The sequence below is a fragment of the Lissotriton vulgaris genome, chromosome 8, assembly GCF_964263255.1.
Source record: "Lissotriton vulgaris chromosome 8, aLisVul1.2, whole genome shotgun sequence".
Classification (NCBI taxonomy): Eukaryota; Metazoa; Chordata; class Amphibia; order Caudata; family Salamandridae; genus Lissotriton; species Lissotriton vulgaris.
The window spans coordinates 361,019,264-361,043,449 of record NC_141696.1 but is presented as its reverse complement, the minus strand read 5'-3'; the positions used below and the strand labels follow the sequence as shown (position 1 = coordinate 361,043,449).

At 46.6% G+C, this 24,186-nt stretch overlaps 1 protein-coding gene across 3 annotated transcripts in view; it reads right to left on the bottom strand.

Annotated features, from left to right (window-relative positions):
• The window catches only part of MED14 (mediator complex subunit 14), a 1,095,522-nt gene that overhangs the window by 913,829 nt on the left and 157,507 nt on the right, over positions 1-24,186 (bottom strand). For all 3 annotated transcript variants that reach the window (XM_086934128.1, XM_086934129.1, XM_086934130.1), the window contains exon 5: positions 23,735-23,864. In XM_086934128.1, the coding sequence (XP_086790254.1) occupies positions 23,735-23,864 (130 nt within the window). The remainder of the gene's footprint in view (positions 1-23,734; positions 23,865-24,186) is intronic.

The window sequence follows — 24,186 nt, the reverse complement described above, 5'->3', positions numbered from 1 at the left end:
ACTGTATTGTAGTCCGTCTAACAGTCCCATTGTCGGCATTGTGGTTTAAAAGACTGCGCACTGCGTTGTGAAAAGACTATCTTCGAACTTTCACAATCAGGTCACTCTTCCAATATCTACATATTCACAAGTCGGGTGGGGTGTTATGGCCGGAGGTGTCGTCTTTGGACCTGGAGAAGCAAGTTCGATTCCCAGCATCTGATAAACACATTGTAATTCTGGACAAATCACCTAATTTGCCATGCCTGAAAAATGAATCTGATCTTGCCTAATTGTAACTGTTGCTGAGGTAGAGCACCCCAGTGTTCTTCGTCTCAGTTTGCGCTATGTAAAACCGTAACAAAAGAAATTCATATTGTGCTTTGTGGGGAACAAGTTGAAGTGTAAGAACAAACTGCTTTTGGTACTATATTTTCTTTTGATGTTGCAATGACATTTAACAGATGCATTCCAGAATTCAGATTCTGTGCCTCACTGTGTGAAAAGTCCTGCTAATTGTGCGTTTTCTATGGGTAGCTGTCTGATAAACAATTTGATTCAACTTTGAATGGAAATTACATTACAAAGTTCACGATTTTGCCTGTTTTGAGATGATTTTAGAGGGAGTTTCAAGACCGCGCCCCCCCCCCCTCCCTTGTGAAGGTAAAAGCATACTTGACAACACAAAAGTACCCCTTAAGAACCTCTGGATTTTGTAACAAATGTATATGTAAATTGTGTTGTAAATGTCCCATTTGTATCTGGACAGAACCATACCCACACCTAAACAATCTACAAGGACTTCCGTTTTGCACTCTTCACTAGGTTACTTGTTTCAGTTTATGCCTCACCACTTTGAAAGTTCACCAGCCACCACTTTTTTTTTTTATATTAAACCTTTATTGTACAGTTCAATAAAATTACAAGCAGGGGCCAACAACCGCAGGGGCCGGCCGCAACACAAGAATAAGACCCACTATATTATCAAATGACACAGCTCTTCAGCCGACAACCCTGAGGTCCGGCAGCGAATCAGGATAAACATTGTATTGAGCTCACAACACGTTACAGGATAAGACGAAGGTTTCATTTTATGTTTAACCCCCCCCCAACCTAAAAAGCAAGGAAACAGGCATATCTGGTACCATACATTCAAACACTATGATAAAGTGAGCAGGTACAAAAATAGGATAATCACAGATCAATTTAAAGGGAACGACCGAGGCGCCTGCGCTAGCAAGCACAAAACAGGATGTACGACAAAGCAATCTATAATCCAACACAGTCGCCCGCACACAGGCCCCGCCCACCCATTGACACCAGGATAGAAAAAGAAGTACGGTTACCAGATACCGGAGTACGTACGAAATAAGGATAATACCCCAAGTTATGAAAGGAGAGCGAAAGGAAAGCATGAGATAAAGAAACCATAAAAACTAAACTAACTAATAAAACTATAGACCCATCCCCCACCCTGCATGTGGCTTTCGCCTAACCCCAACTACCAGCGTGCTTGTCGCCCCGACTAACTAACTACAAAAAGTAAAAGAAGAATGGAGGAGGAGAATGTCATACAAACAATACGACAATTTAAAATAGTGCCACTATGGTTCAATGTGCATAAATAATGTGGTTACTATTGTGGTTAGCTTTCCCTATCCTTTGACCAGAACAAGCTACCATAGCTCAAGTTTTTGCCTGCAAATTGTTTTGTTTGTGGTTTGTTTGCTCTTTGTCCTTTTGAATCAGGTGCAGGCTACAAATACTGCCACTCCGTGGGACTGCTGTTCTGGAAGAACTGCTTTTCTGCTCTGATGTGCTGGCTGTTTCCAGTTGCTAGTTACCCTCTGCCCTGCTGAGGAAAAGTACTGGACCCATCTCACTTGAACAAAGAGTGACCCCAAGGGCTTGCTGGCTTGCCCCCTGTTCTGAAATCTAAGGGCCATCAAGACTCCCTACAACCTTGCGCTAGTCTTGTAGCCGGCCTGCCCTCATCGTGGTCATCCTGAACTTTGGATTTACCCCAGTCCAGGGTAAACAGATGTCCCAGTTGGTGTTTTATAGCTCTAAGCACTATACTTTCATCTTTAAAAATTCATAACTCCATTTCTACCTATTGGATTTTTGTTGATTTGTTTTTGTTTTACTCCTAAAAAAAAATCTATTTTAGTAACCCTGTGTGGAGTCTTTGTTGTGTGTGTTGCACAAATACTCTACATATTGCACATTTAGATAAACCGGACTACTCTGTGCCAAGCTACCAGAGGGTGAGCACAGGTTATATTTTTAGTACGCATCTAGCTTACTCTGACTAGAGTGGTGGCTCCTGATTGGTCAGGGTGCATACCTTTGCCAACCAGAAACCCATTGATAACAGGGAGTATAAGGAAACAGGCTTTTTTGCCAGTTTACCAACACTTGTTGCACCCATTTGACTACTAGGTACTGGTGTAATGGCTCTAAAATGCCATGAGCCCTGGTAAACAGGACTCCGTGCATGTGATCTGTCCCTTAAAATGGTGTGGGTTTAATTGACTTGTCCCCAATTGCCATAGCCTAACTTACTCATAAGTGCCCACGGCCGGGGAAAGCGGTTGCGGCGATGACACTGTGAGGGGATGTATGTACATGCAGTGTTGGGGAGTATGCAAATGTGTGTGTGGGCATCTGACTTGTGATGCTGACTTGATAGGGGTTTTAGGGGGTGCCCCCTTTTCCTTACTCCTTAACCCCTTCAACGCTCATGACGAGCTGGGCTCGTCATGGCGTAGCCCGCTCGCACGCTGATGACGAGCCCAGCTCGTCACGTAAAGTGCGTTTTTGAAAAACCCAGCGCGCTAGCGGAATTCCGCTAGCGCGCATGGTGTTAAGGTACCTTTTCTCCTGACCCTTCCTCCCCCCACTCTTCATGTCACCTTATTGTCTCCTCTAGCCAATCTCTTTTTCCTGTTGGGGGGAGGGGAACTCTTATGTGAGAGAAGTAGTGTCATAGATGACCACTGCTTAGCATTCTTTGGGGTTTCTTTTTATTTACTCTAATTTATTTACTGTTTAGATTGCACAATACATATTGTTAACAATCTTGGGTAGCCTCTCCCACTCCACCACCGTCTATAATGTGGGGGAGGATATTGTCCTGTTTACTCTGTTCATGTGATGAGCTAGGTGTGATTGAGACCATTTTTCACACATTTAAGGTAACGGCAAAGCCCAAAGCTCCCTTTTTAGGGTAAAGCCTACCAGACAGCAGAGCTGTCTGGTTTGCGAACGACATCTTGGGGACAATTGAAAGCTTCTCTGGGAATGCTTTCTACCCGTAGTTAACCACTGGCTTTCTACCCGTAGTTAACCACTGGCAGTGTGGTTTGTAACTCACTTCTACTTCTTTCCATTTGCTGCCTCAGTTTGTTTTAGGCTGGTCAGCTCAAGTTTGTCCCTTCCCTTGTCCTGCAGTACTCCACCAAACAACCAATTAGCATTTGTAAAGCACAACTCTATCACCCCAAGGGGTCTCTGGGCGCTATGTCTCCATCGAAGAATCAGTTCTTGAGTCTCTTTTTGAAGTCTGCCTCCGAGGGGGCGGTACAGAGCTGGAGGGGGAGGTCGGTCTAGGTCTTTGCTGCGATATAGAAGGAGCTGCCACCACTGCGGCAAATATGGGGTTTCTGTGCGAGGTGTAGGTGTCTAGTAGGTTGGTGGAAGTTCAGTCAATCGTTGAGGTTGGCAGATACTTGGTAGAGGGGTGCTTTATAGGCATGCATGAGGATCTTTTTTTATTTTAAAGATTTTATTGGTTTCAGCATTCAAGAAAAGATTACAAACATTGGTAGGTTATGTTTCAATCTAGTTCTAGCTGGTTCATACAGTAGAACAGTGCAAGATAAATCACACATTGATTACAGATGAGTGTATTATTTTTGGACATATCTATCTCTACGGTTGGGGATATACGCAAGCATTTAAGCCGCACCACTTCCTATCCCATTTCTTGGGCATCCTCTAGTTTTAATGACTTCTTTCTCTGCGACCATACATTTATCAAATTCAGTTGCCCAAGTCTTGGTTGTATGACTTTCTACTGCCCCCCATTTTAGGGAGACTGCTCTCTTTAATAAGGAGGTGGCTAGTTGTTGCTCCACTTCTGTGAGGTCAGTGGCTTCCCAAATATTAAGAAGCCCTAAATGTGGTGTCAGCACTATTGCCTCTTACATTTGTAGCGTAGCTCCGTCCCATATGTGCCGTATGTGCAGGCATTCCCAAATTATATAATAGAAGGTTGCCTCTTGCTGACACCCACACAGACGTAGTGAATCTTGCCTAGTTCCCATTTTCGCTAAGGTGACAACCATGAGATAAGTTCTATGCAAGATTTTTTAATAGTATCAGCCGGAAGCGAGGAGTTATGGCTGCTTCCCTGGGGGATGCATGAGGATCTTAAACTGGCATCTTTATGGGCAGGGAGCCAGTAGAGGTCTCCCAGGTAGGGGTGCGATGTGGGTTCGTTTGTGGAAGTCCAGGATGAGTGTGGTTGCGGCATTCTGTATGGTCTGGAGACTTCTGAATAGCTGGATGGAGATGCCGGCAGAGATGGCATTGCAGTAGTCCAGACAACTGTACACAAGGGCCTGAGTGACAATCTTTCTGATGTTGGTTGGGATCCATCTGAAGATTCTGTGGAGCATGCCAAGTGTGTGGAAGCAGGAGTAGGCGACTGCATTAACTTGTTGTTTCATGGTCAGTTGGCTCTAGAGGATGATGCAGAGGTTGCGTGCATGTGTGGTCCGTCAGTTTGGGATCAAGCTCTGCAGACAACCAGCTGTGGTCCCATGCAGAGGTGTTCTTCCTAAAGTTCAGTATTTCAGTTTTGTCGGAGTGGAGTTGGAGGCCGTAGTCTCTCATCCATTTAGCTACATTGGACATGTAGTTGTAGAAGTTGGTTTTACTGTTGGCGGAATCCTATATGAGCAAGAGGATCGGTTGAGTGCTCAATTTCTGTAAACAGGCCTATAAATCAGTTCTTAACTTATCATATTAGCTGTGCATTTAAAGACAGAAGTCAAATGTCAGGCTCTGTCTTCCAGGGAGCTAGGTGTCTACTTTTCTTTCGGACTTCAAAGGGAGAAGATTTATGCAACAATCATGCAGGCTCCAGGGGAGTGCTTGAGGATGTACAATGTTATTTTTTGCTACCACACAACAAGATTTAAATGTATGCAAATGATCTGGGCAGATATTTCAGATTTAGATAAGTCCAAATTAAGCAAATTGTTTGAGAATTCTAAAGTGTGGTAGAAACAAACATTTTAAAACCATCAAAACAAATCGCACATTTCTACACATTGTTTGTGCGCTGTATACTTTTATCAGTGAAACTGTATGTCTGTGCAAATGTTATGGTGATTTCCATTGAAGATGTGTTGTCTGTAATGTAAAGTGTGCTTCCACACCATGCATATTCCCCTCTAAGCCACTCCAATATACTCTGCACCACTCCACAGTACGCCACCCCACTCCACATTGCATCTCTGCACTCTACTCTAAGCCACTCCACTCCTCTCTATTCTATACCACTCTACTCTATGCCAATGCACTCTACCCCACACTACTCTACTATGCATCACTACACTCTGTGCCAATCTACTCTGTAACACTGTACCCTAAGCCACAGCACTCTGTGCCAATCTGCTCTACGCCACTCTAAATCTACTCTGAATTCTATGCCACTCTACGCTATTGTACTCTATTGAGCACCATTCCACTCTACTCTGACAGTCTGCTCTACGCCACTGCACGTGGAGCCACTCCACTCTGTTCCACTCCACTGCACTGTACACTACTCAAAACCAATACACTCTACACCAATCTGCTCTGCACCAGAGCACTGTAAGCCACTATACTCTACTCCACTGTACGCCATTGCACTCTATGCCACTTCACTCTACCCCGCTCTACACAACTCTACTCTATGCCAGTGCACTCTTCCCCACTCTACTATGGACCACTGCACTCTTCACCACTGCAGTCTACAACACTCCGCTCTACGCCACTACACTCTACTCTGAAAGAATCTACTCTATGCCACTGCACTAAAAGCTACTGCACTTTAAGCCACTCTGCATCACTCCACTCTATGCCACTGGGATCTGCGCCACTATACTCTAAACCACTTCACTCTACTCCAATGTCCTCAATACCACTTTACTCAAAACAAATGCACTCTATGGCCCTGCACTCTACGCCAACTACTCTACATTACTCTACCCTATGCCTCTATACTCTACTTTGCAACACTTTATGCTACTGCAGTTCACCACTGCACTCTACACTGCACCACTCTACTCTACTCTGCACCACTCTATAACACACTATAAACCATGATCTCTACCAATGCATTGAACGCCACTTTACTCAAAACCAATAAACTAGGCCACTGCATTCTATGCCAACTACTCTACACCAATGCACTCTACGCCACTCTTTTCTACTCTGCACTACAGTACTCTATACCACTGCTCACTGCACCACTCTACTGAGCCGCACCACTCTACTGAGCCACTGCACTCTACCACACTCTGCAAGACTGCACTCTCAGCCACTGCACGCTATGCCACTGTACGCTACTCTGCACCACTAAAATCTACGCCACTCTACTTCACCAGACACCAATGCACTCTACCCCCACTCCCTGTCATTCTAATCTATTCTACCCCACTGCACTCCACTGAATTCTACACCACTCTACTCTGCCCACTCTACAACACTGCAACTCTACACCACTCTGTGCCACTGCACTCTACCCTGCACCACTCTAAAGTACTTCCCGCTAGGCTACGCCACCCTGCAATGTACCACTGCACTCTAAGCCACATTCCACTCTATGCAAATACACTCACCACTTTACTCAAAACCAATACACACTACGCCACTGCACTCTATGCCAATCTACTCCGCACCACTTCAATGTACGCCACTTTAATCTACTCTATGCCACTGCACCCTATGCCACTCTGTACCACTCCACTCTAGGTCACAGCACTCTACTATAAACCACTGTACTCTATGCCAATGCACTATACACAAACTACTCTGTACCACTGCGCTCAGTGGCACTATACTCTATGCCACTGCATCCAAAGCCATTCCATGCCACGACCCTGCACTCTACACTGCACCCCTCTACGCTACACCACTCTAAACAACTACTTGGCACCACTGCACTCTGTTGCACTATACTCTACGCCACTGCACTTACCACTGTACGCTACGCCACTCTGCCCCACTGTACTCTACCACTCTACAAGGCTGCACTCCCTGCCACTGCATACTACACCACTAGACGCTACTCTGCACCACTCAAATCAATGCAACTCTACGCCAATGCACTCTATGCCACTCCCTGCCATTCTAATCTATTCTGCACCACTGCACTCAACACCACTCTACTGCACTCCACTCTACTACACTCCAATGCACTCTAAACCACTTTACTCGAAACCAATGCACTTTACGTCGATCTACTCTGCACCACTGTACTTTAAATCACTTAACTCTAGGCCACTGTGTTGCCTACTCTGGGACCTGCCCGAGAGGGAACCAGCAACACACCGTGCACTACACACAATACTCCACATGGTCACAGAGTGCCACTTCATCACCTGGCTCTATAAAGCCATACAAGAACTTACTGCCACGCCACTTACTCCACTTCGGTGCAAGTGGGAGGAGGAACTGGAGCGACCATTGCATGACAAAGAATGAGAATACACCTTAGAATACCCAAAGAAAGTACTCCGAAATTTGTGGTTCAATTCACCATCCTACACCGAGCATTACTCACGCCAGCACAACTCCAGCGTTTTTACTCCGAAACACAGTTCATATGCCCTTGATGTCAGAACCCTAATGCAACATTTCAACATATGTTCTGGAACTGTCAAACTATACAATCCGACTTGAATACAGTACACGAAAAGCTACAGGAGATCACAGGGCTCGCTGACATTGATAAATGGGAGGCCTGCGCACTGGGGTGGGGTGTTTCAACGCCGGAAGCACCATGAGATCCAAAGGCAATTCGCTGACTACCCTGCTCGCAAAGCGAGTGATCACTATGCATCGGCGGGCTCCGGTAGGGTTCCTGCTGGTGGACTGGACAGGAGCAGTCAGCAAATAGGGCGCAGCAGAGGAGGATGGTACCAGGCACCAAGAGGTGCAGGGAGTGCGCTGGCACCGCATCTCAACAGAATGGGCCGCACTACTGCACCACTTCCGACAACACACAGCAGACACCCAGCTACCCTCGGCACTACCAGCCACCATGGGAGAATCCAGTCGGGACCCATCAGCCGAGATCCACAGAGAATACCCAACGCAGTAGAGACATCCATGACCTACGCATGCACACGAACCCCCATCATATATATACACACACACACACACACACACACACACACACACACACACACACACACATCTCCCCCTTGTTTCACCCCGCCCCCCCCCCCCCCCAACACCCACACCCCCTCTAACTACCCATCTCTGGTTTGATCCAAAGTTAGGAGATAATAGACCACACCGGCAGTTCCACACGTCGGAGGTTCAACAAAAAACAATGCAGCACCCCCCAGATCTCTTCTTACTTTCAGCATACATGCTTGCTAGTCTATAACCTTACTACCAGCTTTGTATTACAGTTGGTTGAGTAACCTGCATGTGAGTTTGTATGAATGAAATTGGAAGCTGATGCTGCAATCTGTAAAACTCAATAACAAGGCTTAAAAAACTCTAGGGCACTGTATGATGGACTTCTGTGTTTTACCCCACTTTACTCTAGTCCACTCTACTTCACTCTATGTCAATCCTCACTATTCCAAGACTCTCTGCCCCATCAAACTCTTGTAGGAAAGTGCCATTTCTGCATGGTTGCCCAGTAACTTTTTGCCAGATACCTGATGCAATTTGAAGGAGTGTGCCCCAAGTCCATGCTAATCAAGTGTGCAGGGCCTGGGTTCTTTACCTTAACTATACCAATGTTTCCACAATTGGCACAACTCTGGCCTACCTGTAAGCCCCTTGTAAAAGGCACCTATGGTACTAAGGGCATGGTATCCAGGGAAAGGCCTCTGAGGACTGCAGCATGTAGGATGCCCCGCTCAGTGACCTCTCACCACAAATATGCATCACTGCTGTTGCAGCCTGCGTGTTGTGGTGCAGCTAAAAGTAAAGAGTCGACATGGCACACTTCCCTCTGTGTGCCATGCCTGCCCAGCACTGCATGAGGCCTAGGTAAGTCACCCTTGATTTGATTTACGAATTTATAAAGTGCATGTATGCCCATGGGCATCTTGGTGCTGAATCAATGTAAAAGCTAGATCTGCCGGAGAATGGTGTTTTTAGGTCTCGCCTGTCGATGCGCATGCGCATCGAGCAAGGCGAGAGTATTGGGACTTATCCACTCTTTATCCACACTGCAAGGAATCGTGGCGATTCCTTGCAGTGCCCGTGACTTTTAAGCTCAATGCGCATTCGCATTGAGCTTAAAAGCGCGTGCACGTTCGTCTTTGTTTACCCGCTCCGCCCCCTCCCCTTCCCGCCGTGTCGCATTTCTCCTCCCCCCTCCCCTCTCTTCCCTCCGTCTTGTTTATTTTACCCGCTCCGCCCCCTCCCCTTCCCGCCGTGTCGCATTTCTCCTCCCCCCTCCCCTCTCTTCCCTCCGTCTTGTATGCCACTCGCAACGCTCCCTGTTGCTGTCTCACACAGGTATGCGTCTCTCTCTCTCTCTCTCTCATGTCCTTCTCCCCCGCCCCTCTGCGCTGCTCTCTCCCCACCGCAGGAAGATCGCAGCCGACTTTTCCTACGTTGCCTGAAAGAAAAAGGCAAATTATGCAAGTTATTTCAGGCTTTAGTGGCCCATTTGGAAACGAAAGCAAACGTTTCACTTTTGCTTTTCAGGATGAGTCACCCTGCGATCTGGGCTTCTTTATCGGACACCGCCCCTGCATTTCCCTGGCCCGTCAAAATTCACTGCCGGTATCGCTTACAAAACGCTCTTGCTGGGCAACCGAGGATGCATCAGAGAGTAGATCGTCGACACCTAAAACAACACCTCTTTTAAAGATCCACAACAGAGACAGAGTACGCTATAGCAATTATTTCCGGGGCGCTTTAAAATGTTGTTTCCGCAAAGGTGGGGGCGGGCACCTCCGGTAGATTGGGAACTTAGTTTCCGGGGTGGATCTTTTCTGACTTCCACCAATTCTAGGCTATGATGGACCTTGTCCGTCTCCCGGCTCCGCCTAGTGGAGCCCTTTAGCTTGTCAGTCCTGTAAACTTGCTTTTGGATTGGTTCCCACAGCCTTCAGTTTTAGGAGCAATGTTTAGGAGTCGGAAGCAAGGCATAGGGAATTGTGATTTTAAAAGACCATCTGAGGACGGGGTAAGTCCCAGGTTCGGGAGTGTCGACCTTCCTAGCGAAGGCTAATATTAATAAATAGCAAACGAATGTGATGCGTTCTTTCTAAAGTGTAACGACAAGATGACTATGTTTATTTATATCGCTATTGTGAAAGCATAGCAAGTTTCAGCACCTCCCTTAGAGAACAGTGTACATCTCCTCATCATTTATGTGAATTGTGGCAATTCAGCCTACCCTTTTTCTGAGTATACTACCATAGTACCATTGATCAAGGTAATAGTAATGTGTTTCAGTGCTTTTAGACTTCATCAATGCATTGCAGTGCAACCGATTATAAATTAGCTGTTGTTATTTCACCCACTTCAGTTTTGGGTTAGTTGGCAACACACAGTATGTGGGTGGTCTTGAGACGTTCATGTCTTTCGCTACAGTTGAGAGTGAGACATAAAAAGGGAACGTGCTAGCTTTTAGGTTGTAAAGTAGTAGGACTACTTTAATATATTTTAATAAACGTATAACTTACACTGTGATAATATAGCAGATGCAATCTTTGTAACATAAATCGGACAATAGACGCCATAATGGCTATGCATACAACATCATGAAGCATAATAATATTCCATCCTTACTCTCAAATGCAGCATCTCCTACACACCTGAAACCTAACAATACCTAGTCAACTCTAGCATATCCATTTATCCCACAAACCCTTTGAACGAACTCGCATAACCCCACATCGGTTGATCATCATTCCTAACTCATCTTAATATAACCTTCCATAAAGAAACTGGAGGAAATGCATGAAAGAGTTTCCTTTTATGTACATGACTAATCCCAAGAACCAACTATAACCACTGGATTAACTTTTTATCTTGGGTTCCACTTTCCAGAGCTGTGCGCTCCTCAGCGAAAAGCCCTACAACTCCTCATGGGGGAGGGTGTCGGAGTAAGTGCTATACTTATGCAAATACAATACTGTACTACCTATCTTCTAAAATGAAAAGCAATGTAATTTATTTGTACAGTGCATATTTTTTTGTTTTTGTAGGATTGTTTGAATAGTGTTTTAATTATAGGAGGTACGTTTTTTCCGTCAAATACATGCAGTATAATTGGTAGTAAACTGCATCTCGAGTACGTAAGTTAAAATGTTACAATTCCTTTTGCACTTTGCAAAATGTCAAAACGTCACGTCCTTCTCCCCCGCCCCTCTGCGCTGCTCTCTCCCCCTTGTGCTTCTCCCCCGCCCCTCTGCGCTGCTCTCTCCCTTGTGCTTCTCCCCCGCCCCTCTGCGCTGTTCTCTCCCCCTTGTACTTCTCCCCCTACCCGTGTTGCTCTTACTCGCTTTTCTTGTGCATCTCCACAGCCTCTCTCTCGTGTGTTCTCCATTGTGTGCTTCTTGCCCTTCCCGCACGTGTTGCGGTCTCCCCTGTGCACGGTTTTCCCCTCACTCACCCTCACTCACCCTCACTCACCCTCACTCACCCACCCTCACTCACCCACCCTCACTCACCCACCCTCACTCACCCACCCTCACTCACCCACCCTCACTCACCCACCCTCACTCACCCACCCTCACTCACCCACCCTCACTCACCCACCCTCACTCACCCACCCTCACTCACCCACCCTCACTCACCCACCCTCACTCACCCACCCTCACCCACCCTCACTCACCCACCCTCACTCACCCACCCTCACTCACCCTCACTCACCCTCACTCACCCTCACTCACCCTCACTCACCCTCACTCACCCTCAACCCCTCACCCTCAACCCCTCACCCTCAACCCCTCACCCTCACTCTCACTCAACCCCTCACTCAACCCCTCACTCACCCTCACTCAACCCCTCACTCACCCTCACTCAACCCCTCACTCACCCTCACTCAACCCCTCACTCACCCTCACTCAACCCCTCACTCACCCTCACTCACCCTCACTCACCCTCACTCACCCTCACTCACCCTCACTCACCCTCACTCACCCTCACTCACCCTCACTCACCCTCACTCACCCTCACTCACCCTCACTCACCCTCAACCCCTCACCCTCACACAGTGCAATAGGTCTCGGAGCATTTGAGTTAGAGCTTTTAGAAATGTTTATGGCTTTTTTTTTTTTTAATTCTTTAGCATTGGCTACAGGAAACAAAAATGCGAAAGATTTACAAAAAAACCCATAAACAATTCTAAAAGCACTAACTCTAATGCTGCGAGACCTATTGCATTTCCAATGCTTGTTACTAGGAAGCGAACAGCCAGGTGTTTACCTCTTTCTTGAAGATGTAATAGGGAGAAGGTTCCAGGTTTCAGGTCTTAGCTGTTTGCAGCAGGAAGCTTCTCCTCTCCCCCACACCTAACTTGCTTGAATTTAGGAACCTGAATCAACTTTGTCTGGCTCGATCTCGGGCTCCTGGATGGCTCATACGGTTTCAAGTGTGTTTTTGAGGCGTAAGGCAGGGTGCCCTATGCCTCATCTCAGGGAACCGGTCTGCATGAGGAGACCGGTCCCTATAATATCCAAGGCCATTCATATAGATATTATAAGTGCCCAGTAAAGTCATCCTGAGATTATGGTGTGGAAACTGGTCACTATGAGATAACCCAGCACCATAATGGCTTTACTGAATCCTGGGATGTTTGGTTATCAAACATCTCAGAAAAATAAACCTGCACTGAATCCAGTATCAGATTTATTAGTCCCTGCCCTCGGGGTCCCTTCTAGAGGGGACACCTGGCCCAAACCAACCTCTGGTGGGGTTCTATCTGGTGAACACCAGCCTGTCACCACAAGATACATTTCTGGACTACTGGGGTGGGAGCCTCGCTCCCTAGCCCAGGAACAAAGCCTTTCTGAGGAGAGGGACTGACTGCTGCGACCTGCTTGAGGAGAAGTAGTCTCCAGAGCCCAGCCAAAGCAAAAAAACTCAAAGGGTCAGTGAGCTGGACTGCTGTACACAATACAGGGATCCAGCAGCTGGTAATCCTGCTGGGGCAACTTGATAGACCAAAGTCTTCAACCCGCTGCCAACTGTCATCATGCTGCGCAAATAACCAGAACGTGAATCACAAAGTTGCACCTGAATGCGCTGAGCGCGAGTGTCTCAGAAGTGCAGCTGTGATGCCCTAAGGACAAATTATTGGCCCAGGACAGATTGACCTGTGACCACAATACTGGACAATCAGTTGTCCAGAGGCAACTGGGCTTTTGGTAGCACCAAGAGGACTTCGAGGGACGTCGACCATGTGACCAAGACCGCATCGCCCCCTTCGTGGACCGAGGAGCTGCAGCAGCTAGACCCCCCGTTGACCGCATTACATCACAGCATCCATTGAGCATCTTCAGTACCCTTCATCCCTTGCATCAGGATCATTTTCGTAGGAATGCCCTGCAGAGGATGAAATAGCCTGGAACTTACTTAAAATTGTTTCAGTGAGGTAACTGTTTTTGAGGAGCTTGCTGCTCTCCTTGACTGGCTCCCTAATCGAATTGGCTGCATAAGATTATTCAAAGTGACTGGTTTACAACTAGCTCAAAAGTTGTAATTAAAACTCTTCTAAGTATTGAACTCATTGAATTAGCCAATTTTGTTCACAGTTGAGTGAAATGGTTTGATTTATTATATCTTATAAATTCTAAATCTCCAGAATTCCCTGGTGGATCTTGTTCGTTGTGGTGTCTAAAGATACATAAAAATACAGTCTTTTTATAAATTGGTGTCTGATTTCTTCTGCGTTTTGCCGATTTCTACTTCAATTGTTTTGGTGCTGTTTAAATGCTTTACACTTGCTCCTTTATGTGAACCTTGCTGATCGGAGCCATAGCTACCCATGGATGAGCTGAAGGTTTGACAAACAAAGCCTAAAGTTCCTAAAGGAGTTCTTAAGTGTATTACACTGTAAAGTCATACAAACCACACCTCCTTACAGCGAGTTAGCTTCACACTGGTAGGGTATTACTGGGCATCGAGAATTATGTGCAAGTCGATGAAGAAATGTGAGCAAACTAACAAAACTGACCACCTCATTCATAAGGTTAACATGACACAAATCACATGTAAGAAACAAAAAGAAAGGCTTGGGGAAGAGGATAGATGACCTAAACTCCCGAGGGTCCATCACTCTAAAAACTGCAGACCAAAAGGTGGCATTGGAAGCAAAAAAATAAGAATTTCAAGGCCAGGTTCTTCAGGATCTATATAACTAGGGTAGTTGAAAAGACAAAAACCTATAACATTACACTCTTCAAAGATCTATTGCAGGAGGCCTTTTAGATGATCTACCCTCTACATCTTTATTTCTCTTTCCTCTCATCCACTTCATATAAAACCCCAGGGAAATGAGAATCACAATAAAATTAGACGCACCTTGTAATTTACCCAGATTTCATGCGGTCTGCTAACTGTGAAGTCGGCGTACACAGAAGTAAATAATACGCATCCTTAACATTTACTACAAGTGATCTTTCTCAACAGAATCAATTTATTCAATACTCCAGAGGCAGCAAATGACCTCATGGAAATAAATTGGAAAATAGCCCAAAGACACTGAAGTCAGTAAAATTACTCACATGACCTGAAGCAGTGTTGGTAGCAGAGCTAGTTGCCATGCCGTAGCAGCCAGTGTTGCGAGCTACTCACCATCCTGCAAGCCCCCAGCCTATCCCTGCCACCACACCCAGTCAGATGCCAATCCGAGTGCCCCCGATCGCAGACACTGTGGTGGGGGCCACGGGCAGTAGAATGGGAGTGATGGACCCGCAAAGAGCAGAGGAGGCGGTCTGCAAGCAGCTTCATCGCAGTGACCGTATGGCAGCTCAGTAACTACACAGAGATTGCAGAGCCTGCATGAGCTGCACCAGGTCGGACCCGGACCGAACGGCAGATCGACTGCAGCGCTCTGGTTGATGCTTCCTGCAGGGGTGTTTCCCTCGTTCCTCCCAACAACTGGATTAACGACAAGCCCAGACCGCCGTCTCAGCACCCTAGATTCTGTGGTGGTGCCCCCCATCTTTTGCATTGCAAAGTAACAGGAGATATGGGTACGCCACACCAACCTTATGGACAGCTGGTAGACCCCTGGGCTGCCAGTTGAGGAGTGCGGCAGTTGCCCTGGGCAGTTCTCCTGGCGTGCTGTGTAATGGCTTGCTCGTTCCCGGACCAAAGCAGGCCCAATAATCTGGATGCTGGGCCTCTCGATTACTTCACTTCTCCCTGCTGTTGGTCTTTGGGCGGTGGGGGGAAGCTGGATCAACTGGGCCCCCCCGATGAACCACTAACTACAGCATTGGGGATGAGGTTCCAGAGGTGTAATATTCTGGCCTGCAAGCGTACTACACTGATGCCTGCCTCGCACCTATTACTGCAGTACTTGCTGGGACTAGGCTAATACAGCCCACTCTTCCCTTTGATATTTGGACTTTGAAGTATTGGTGGTGCCCTGGCTGTGGTGCCAGAGGGCTTGCTGACCAGGGGTTGGTCTGAATACCAAAGTAACTTCCCTGGAGACTGGGCGCTCTATTTTGTAGTGGTGAGGATGGTCACCTCCTGCCTTCATTTTAGTGGTGGCCCTGGATCCCACAGACTGTACTGCACCAACCCATTACCACTGCTACAGTTGTGGCTGACTGTGCTGCCTCCCTGGCCCTGCTAGTTGTGTCTTTGACTAGAGAACCTGGTTGAATCGCGATACCACCTATTTGCCCCCGCCATAGGTTGCACTCAGCGGTACACAGGCGATGCCACAGCAAACGACCCCTGGTGGGGAGCAAGGAGGGCACAGGCATACCTCCCACATAGACAGCAAGTTCGATAGGCTATTAGCGGTGATCGATGCTACCTGGGAACCACTGGAGAATAAGTAGGACTATCTCGGTTGGGCTGGGCCTTATTCGAGAAGACTCTGGGAAATATTGAAGAGGATATTCACTTTGGAGGCATCAGTTCAAACTTTGGTGCCTGAGGCCTGAAACACAGACTGCCGCCTCACAGAACCTGGAGGCACAAACTCAGCCACTGACTGTCAGGCTAGATCAGATAGAGAGGGACCACCGTAATGACATTAGGCTTGCTGAACTGTGGAGAGAGTGGAGGGCAACTCCATCTGGGGTTTCTAGAGAACTGGCCTCAGGAGGTTGTGGCCCTGGATGGGCTGTGTAAGTTCTATGCCTGGGAATGGGTGCACAGGGTAGGAGCCCACCCGCCCAAGCTGATGGCCCCATCCCGCCTGGTTGTGGCCTGCCTCCTGCATTTCCACAACAGCAATTTCCTTTCAGCAGGCCCGTAACAATGGCCCTTTCGCAGTGGAGAATGCTAAGGTTTCCCACTATCTTGAATATACCCTCCAGGTTCAAACTCAGAAGGCTTACTTCATTCATTGGCTTAAGGAAGAGGCTTCGCGAGCTGGGGTTGCTCTATTCCTCGTTTTTCCCATCCCGCCTGAGAGTATAGGCAGAGCACAAGTTACATTTTTTCACAGATCCAGTTGCAGCATGGGACTGGTTGGAACTGTATGATAAGGAGACCAGGCGCCCACAGCCGGCAGATTATCGGTGGCCGCCATGCCCGAGGCAGCAGAGCTCCTGTTGAAGAGGATCATACCGGCCTACTGAGCAGCAGGCTGCTGAGGAACAGAAGAAGGGCAACAAGGGAGGTTTGGGTCCTATCTCTGACCGGCTTGGACCACTCCAATATACCAAACAGAACAGATGGCCAGTCAGGTTTACTTTTTTGTCATTTGATCACACCCAGCCTATGAGTACTGAGTTATCAACTATTTTATTTTAGTTTATCTTATTTTACTTTTTCATTTGATTTTTTGTATGTCATCAAAAGAACAGTTATCAAAAAGAATGCATTCAGAAAACAATGTGCGCAATATATACAAGTGTTCAATATATAAACAATCAATACTCAATTTCAAAGACACCAAAGATACATTACAACAAATAAATTAATACAATGCCTAAAAACAATTTTTGAAATAGGCACCAGTCCTTCAAATTATATACCAGAAAACAGGCGGACAACAGAGCTCATAGATGCTGCCTGCCTGTCTTACTAAGCCAGTGATTAGATATTTTGATGATTGCACGACTAGGGATGGAAAGCACGGTATTATTTTTATCCCTAGTTGCACCCTTCTTCTTTACCACAGGCCCGGGGTCAACGCGTTTTGAACCACAGAAGGATTGTGGGTTCTCCTCAGGACATGGACTGGATGAGGCCGTAACTGTATGTAGCACTAATAACCACTTCGGTGGGAAGGGATGGCTCACGAAGGATGGAGTTTTTTGCCCTCATGCGGAGTGTCGTGTAGAATGGCGATGCATGGGCCGTTCGCCGGTCCGGTGAATCTTTTGTTGTACTGCTCTATTCAATTAGGGTCGTTCGGTTAGTGAACCGCCACGCATCTGCACCACCGGCGTTTGGCGTGTGAACAGAAGAAGGCAGTGTAGACAGTGGCTTCCATGAGATCTTGAGGGAGCTTCCCACATCATGAATTACTCTCCCACAGGATGTCCACTTGGAGCTCGGCAGGCTCAGTGGTGCCTGGACAGGACGACACCCTGGGTGGGGGGGGGGGGTAGCGGATTTTCCATGGGCAAGGCAGATTACATTTTTTTAACCCTGACTGGATGGCAGCTAGGTCCTGTGAGGCGCATGCCTCAACTGTGGTCTTGTACCACTGTGGCTGCATTTTTCCTCGTGTGTGTTTTTCCTACTTCGCTTTTTTTTTTTTTGCTTGGGGCGGGTGTGTGGGACTATGCTAAAGGTGATTTCCCACTGTTTTATACTCTGTTTGCTCAATAGTCTGGCTGGTCTTGTTCCCTACTGAACCTACTGATACAGAACTATTGTCCTTGTTGATGGGCCCTAGTTTCTAGGCTGTTTGTCTTATCTTGTTTGGACAAGAAGTGCACATCACAGTCCGGTGAGGGTGTGTCGTATTTTGACTGTTTTTGGGAGAGTGTGTGCGGCGGGTAGGACTGTACTGTGTGATTGGCACTCCGATTGTGTGGCTGGCGTGGGGTGCTGAGGCAAACTGGACCTTGTGAGACATCTACATGGCTGGCCAGATACAATTGATCACCTGGAATATGCAGGTCAGGTCCACTCCCTCCAGGTGTTATAATGTTCTGCCCTACTTGAAATGGAGGAGAGCGCAGGTTACGTTGCTACAAGAGACACAACTGACAGATCCTGAGGGTAGGGCACTCTGTAAAAGATGGAGGGGGCAACTGTACTACACAGCTTATTCCGCCTTTGCTATGGGAGGCCCTTATTTGGATCAGACCTGGGGTGCCCTTCCAACTGCATTAGGTGGTTATTAATCCTGAGGGCAGATATCCGTTAGTCTGGGTTGGCTAGACAGCAAGGATTTAATCTTGCTTAATGCTTACAGACCGAATAGGGACCAATCCTCCTTCTTGACTAGTTTGATACCCCTCCAGCCAGGAATGCTGCCTTATTTGAGGTTAGTGGTGGAGAACTTCACCTGGGTGGTGTATCTCGTTTTGGGCAGGTAAAATCCTCCACTGTGCTCTCTACCCATGCACAAACTGGTGGGAGCTTTTTGCACTTGGGCTCAGCAGTGGGGCATTATTGATTGCTAGAGGGGACGCAATCCCGGGGTCCGGGCTTACTCCTTTTGGTCTGGCTTGCATTCATTAGAGGCAAGACTGGATGGGTTGCTTTACTGTGATGCAACAAATAAGAGAGTGGTGGACGTGGAGTACCTGGCAAGAACCTTTTCTGACCACTAAACCCTGCCCCCTGGTATGCACTTTCCCGTGGCCGACTCTCAGATGTTGCATCACCACTTGGCGATTCTAAGTGGACCCAGCCCTGCTCGATGACCCGTTTTTCTGGGCCTAGCTTGGTGAGCAGATCACCAATTTTTGGCTTGATAAAGTAGGTCCGGCATCGTCGGTAGTGGTTGAATGGGAAGCCCCTAAGGTGGTAGTACTACTTTATTGCATTTCCAATAAGTTAGGAGTGCGCGCCCAGCCATATTCAGACATTAGGCAGCAGGAAATGGTTTTCGATGGGCTTTCCTCAGGTCTGGAGGGGGGGACATTGGGGGACAAGGAGTGGATGCTCGTTGAAAGGGAGAAGCTGCTAATGATGGTGGAGCGCCTGTGACAATATGACTGCAGGACATATACTGCAAAAGCCCATGTGAAGAGGGATAAAATCGGGAAGCAGGTTAGCCTGGCTCCTACAAGAAAGGGGCCTCACTATTCTTCAGATTCGCGATTAAGTGGAGCAAGTAGTGTACACATGAGGAAATTAATACTGCATTCATGCATAACTACTATGAGCTTTGCTCTGTGAGCACCGTAGTTTGTGAATCAGATTTTTTGCGTTACATCACAAATTCCTACATGCCGGTCCTTGATCCCTCTATGGCAGAGCGACTTGGTGCCAATATCATTCTACAGGAGGTGCAGGGCACGATTAAGGAGATAGTTCGAGGTAGAGTCTCTGGGTCGGACAGGTTGCCCATAGAATTCTGCTCTGCTTAACCAGCTGCGCTCACTCTTAAGCAGTTTGAGGCTTATAACGGTGCTCTGCCGCAGGGGCAGTTTCCGCCATCTTGAGCGATGCCATGATTGTGTCTCTACCCAAGCAGGACAAAGACACGGTTTTAGTTTATTCTTATTGTCCACCTTTATGTTTAAAGTAGATTATAAAATCCTGAGTAAGATCTGGCAAAGAAGATTTTGCTGCATGTAGGTAAAATGATCCACCCTCAGACAGGTCTCATATCTATAAGCAGTGCCCTACCTATATTCTGCCAACTAATTCACAACATAGATCTGCAGTAGTGCCTTCTGCCTGACTCACTAGCATTATCTGTTGACATTCGGAAAGCGTTTGATTATCTTCACTAGGAATTCTTGTATGCTTCTTTACTTGAGATGGGATTTGGGCTACCTCTTGTTAAATAGACGAGACTGCTGTATACCAGGCTGGTGGCAAGGGTTAGAACTGGATAGAGGATCTTGGATGAGCGTGCGTAGGAGATGGGCACCCGGCAGGGTTGCCACTTGTCCCCTCTGTTATTTGCCCTAGCCTTAGAGCCATTTGCATGGACTGTAAGGGGGGACTGTAAGGGCCTGCAGTTATCAGGAGATAGCCTATATATTTCTTAATATGCAGATGGTATGCTGATGTATATGTGGAGAGAGGCTTCCGAACTAGAGAGACAGTTTTCGGGCAACTGCCCGGTCTAGAGGTTAACTGGTAAAAATCCTGCACCTGCTCACTGAGATCAGACTTGGAGGAGACACAGCTCCTCACTACTGTGCTGATGCTACAGTGGAAACATGTTACCATCCGCTACTTGGAAGTCGCTGTCTAGAGATCTGCAGAGCTACTCTAAGAGGGTAACTTTGACAGGACTACTTCAGCCTTGCGAGGGTCGGTGGCCTTCTGGAGTACAATACCCCTATCGGTCAGTGGTTAGACAGCTGTTTCTAAGATGGCAATGCTGCTACTGCTTTTTAATTTGTTTGCTGCCTTGTCAGTGGAGCTCCCTAGAGCGTTCTTTCGGGAATTGAATTGCATCCTTCTGACCTTGTTCTGGGGTCTTCGAGGCAAGGGTAAAATGGCTACTTCGGAATTTGAGCTGGATTATTTAGCAGCCCAATTACAATGGTTGGCTTAGTGGCAGTCGGTGTGCTGGGATGTTGTGGGTCACCAAGAGCATGGGGATACCTTCCAGAGTTCTTTTAACTCTGATTCTATTAAAGCCTGCCCCAGACATGATGGTGATCGATAGGAATGTGTTAGTTAGGATGGTGTGGTATGTGTGGGTGAGGGCATTGCAGTGTCCTGTATACCTGCAAGCTCCCCTTGACGATCACAAGGTACAGACACCACCGGGGGGGCTGGGCTGACCTGCATCAGTTAACAGAGGCAGGGCTTACAATACTGGGTGATCTATTTACAGGGGCGAGGCTAGCTCCTTCCTAGACCTGAGGAAGGCGTATGACATCTTGGTGCAACAATTCCTGCTGCATGGGGCTTTGTTGGGTAAGGTCCAAGATTGGTGGGTTTTGGGCGACGCAGAACCTCCAGAACAGGAGTGCCTACGCCACCTGGTCCTCATAATGGGGAGAGCAAAGGCGGTTGCACTTCTCTATAGGGCTCTGTTGAGAGGCACTGTTGGACCTGTCCTAGCTGCACCAAAACTGGGAGGTAGATCTGGTTAACACCTTTGTGAATCAGCCCGGAGGAAAACTCTGACTTTTATCCCACTAAGTGTCTTGAAATGCCAGATTTAAAATCATCATTACTTTTTTGTATCAGGCGTACCTCAGCCCTAGGCACATAAATGCCATGTTCCCTGGAGCTACATCGACGTGCCCCTGATGCCACGCGGACGACACAGCATTCTGTCAAAAGGTTATGGTTCCATACCCAGATGCTGCATTGAAAGTTATCTATCGAGCCGCGGAGAGATAATTTAACTGTACCCCACAACTGTGCTTATTGGACCTGAAAATCACAGGGCAGCCCAAATGTTGACTGACAGATTTTCAGATTTAGTTATTATTCTTGTCTGTAGGCAACTGATGATGAGCTGGAATCTGCAACGGACTTCGACCTGTACAGATGGGGAAAGGAGTTGGTTAAATGGTAGGAACGTGAGATGGAGGCGCTCCAGGGAGGGGAGTCCAGAGGAGTGCGCCGGGTCCCGATCTTGCCTGCCTGGGATGCGATATTAGTAGCTTACCCGAGAATAGATGAACAGGGACACATTTTTGCTGAGGTGACTTCAACAGCTTCTTTTGCCAGATGCTGACCCGCCCCTGTTGTCTCTGGACACTGCTTCTGTTGCCAAAATATGCACCGACTTGGATGTGAGAGTAATATTTGTCGGTTAGTAAGTTAAGTATGAGATGGGGGGGGCTGGGTAACACATAGTTGCGGTCTAGAATTGTGCCTTAAGTTGTATACCTCTACAACAGACTGACATTGTGAGCTGCTGAATCAGCCTCAAGCCGTCGTTAGGAGCCCGTGCTTACTTTTTTATTCAGATAAATATGTTTGGGGTATATGCCGGCAGCTACCGCCCCCGCCAAACACACCTGCCTTTCAATATTGAGTAGAATTGTTAAACTGAAAATTGCAATATATATTTTTGTAATTACCTGGAGACGTGCTGAATGAAGCACATGTGAAAAGTAAAAATAAAGGCAGAATAACTAACTTGGAAATGAAGATGTCCCATTCAATATAGATACTGGTTATTGATGACTAGACGGACTATTTGCACTAGTCAGGGCACGAAGAGAAGGAACAATGGATTTGTAGTATTGGTCAGACTCCATTTCTTAAGCACAAGTTCAATGTGCACCTCAGAAACACCCTTCATCTCCAACTTATCACATTCATTTCTTGGTCAATGTAACTTGCAGGGAGCAGGCACTCTTGTGGGAGAGGGGTCACATCTCTTTGTTTCGAATTAACATTTTCACACTACTATTGGCTTTCCCATAAAAATAGAGGAACATAGACAGGGTTGAATGCTTCTCTACACAGAAGCAATTGGGGTGTTACACTGGCAACCAAAAAGCCTTTCTGACCAGAAATGATTTGATACAAGAGTTTAAATTGGTAGATGTGCAGAGCATTTTCAATAGATGGCCAGAAACGCCTATTACTCTGCCCCTTCAAACTACATTTTCATTGCAACGCTATCAGTCCATAGACCAGGCTCATTTATGTATGAGGGCATGAAGTGAGGATATGTTCAAGCACTCCTTGGATACAAGTGAGTGGACACCAAAGAATTACAAAAAAGTTGTCATTATCATGCATAGGACCTCAGGCTTCCACACAACTATTCATAAAATGCATGAGGAGGCAAAACACTGCACCTTTTCAACTAATCACAAACAAAGAATTATGAAATTGAATCTATGTAACAATCTCTGTATTCACCACTTCAACAACGATTACCTTATCGCCTTTCACTCAACTACCAATACTTCTACAGTGGCTATCTAACAAGGAAAAATGCCTTACAACCAAGTCATTGTAGACTTAGACAGCATCATTAGTCAGGATCCTGGATCCTTAACCCTTGGAGTAAGGACAAGGAAACTAAGTAATAATAAACAAGGTGATGGAACAATCAATAGGATCATGGTACAAGTTAAAATCAATGACAAAAATAGAAGTGTAAAAAGAACATATGCACTTAATTAGCTCAATTTTTATGGTTTACACAAATAATGTACATCAGAAAATAACCTGTGATAATTAAAAGATACAACAAGCAAGCATGAAGTCATATATAGCTAATACTCAAAGCAACTTGGACCCTTACCAACTGTAAGATTCGCCAACTGCGGAGGTAGATCTGTTGTTACTAGCCGATGTCGAAGAATCTGGTTCAGTTGATGAAGAGTAGTTACCTTTTCACTTTTGGTGATGGGGTCAGGGGGAATAATTTTATCCTAGCAACAGAAGGAAGGTAATACTTCAGTACTGTGAGCTAATTCACTTGACAACTTGTCTTATACATTTTTATTTTTGGGTTGCTAGGACATGTTCCCCCCAAAAATTAAAAATTAACATATACATAAAAATACTTATTTACATCAGATTTTATTTGCATAATAAAATAGACATCAACATTCCATTATTACCAACCGGGTCAATTATATTTTCATGGATTTAAAAAAACAGAATAGTACTCTGTAGCTATCCCAAAATGATTTGAACTTTTTAGCTTGTGAACATCACCATCTCTCTACTTTTACTTTAACTGTTAGTCAA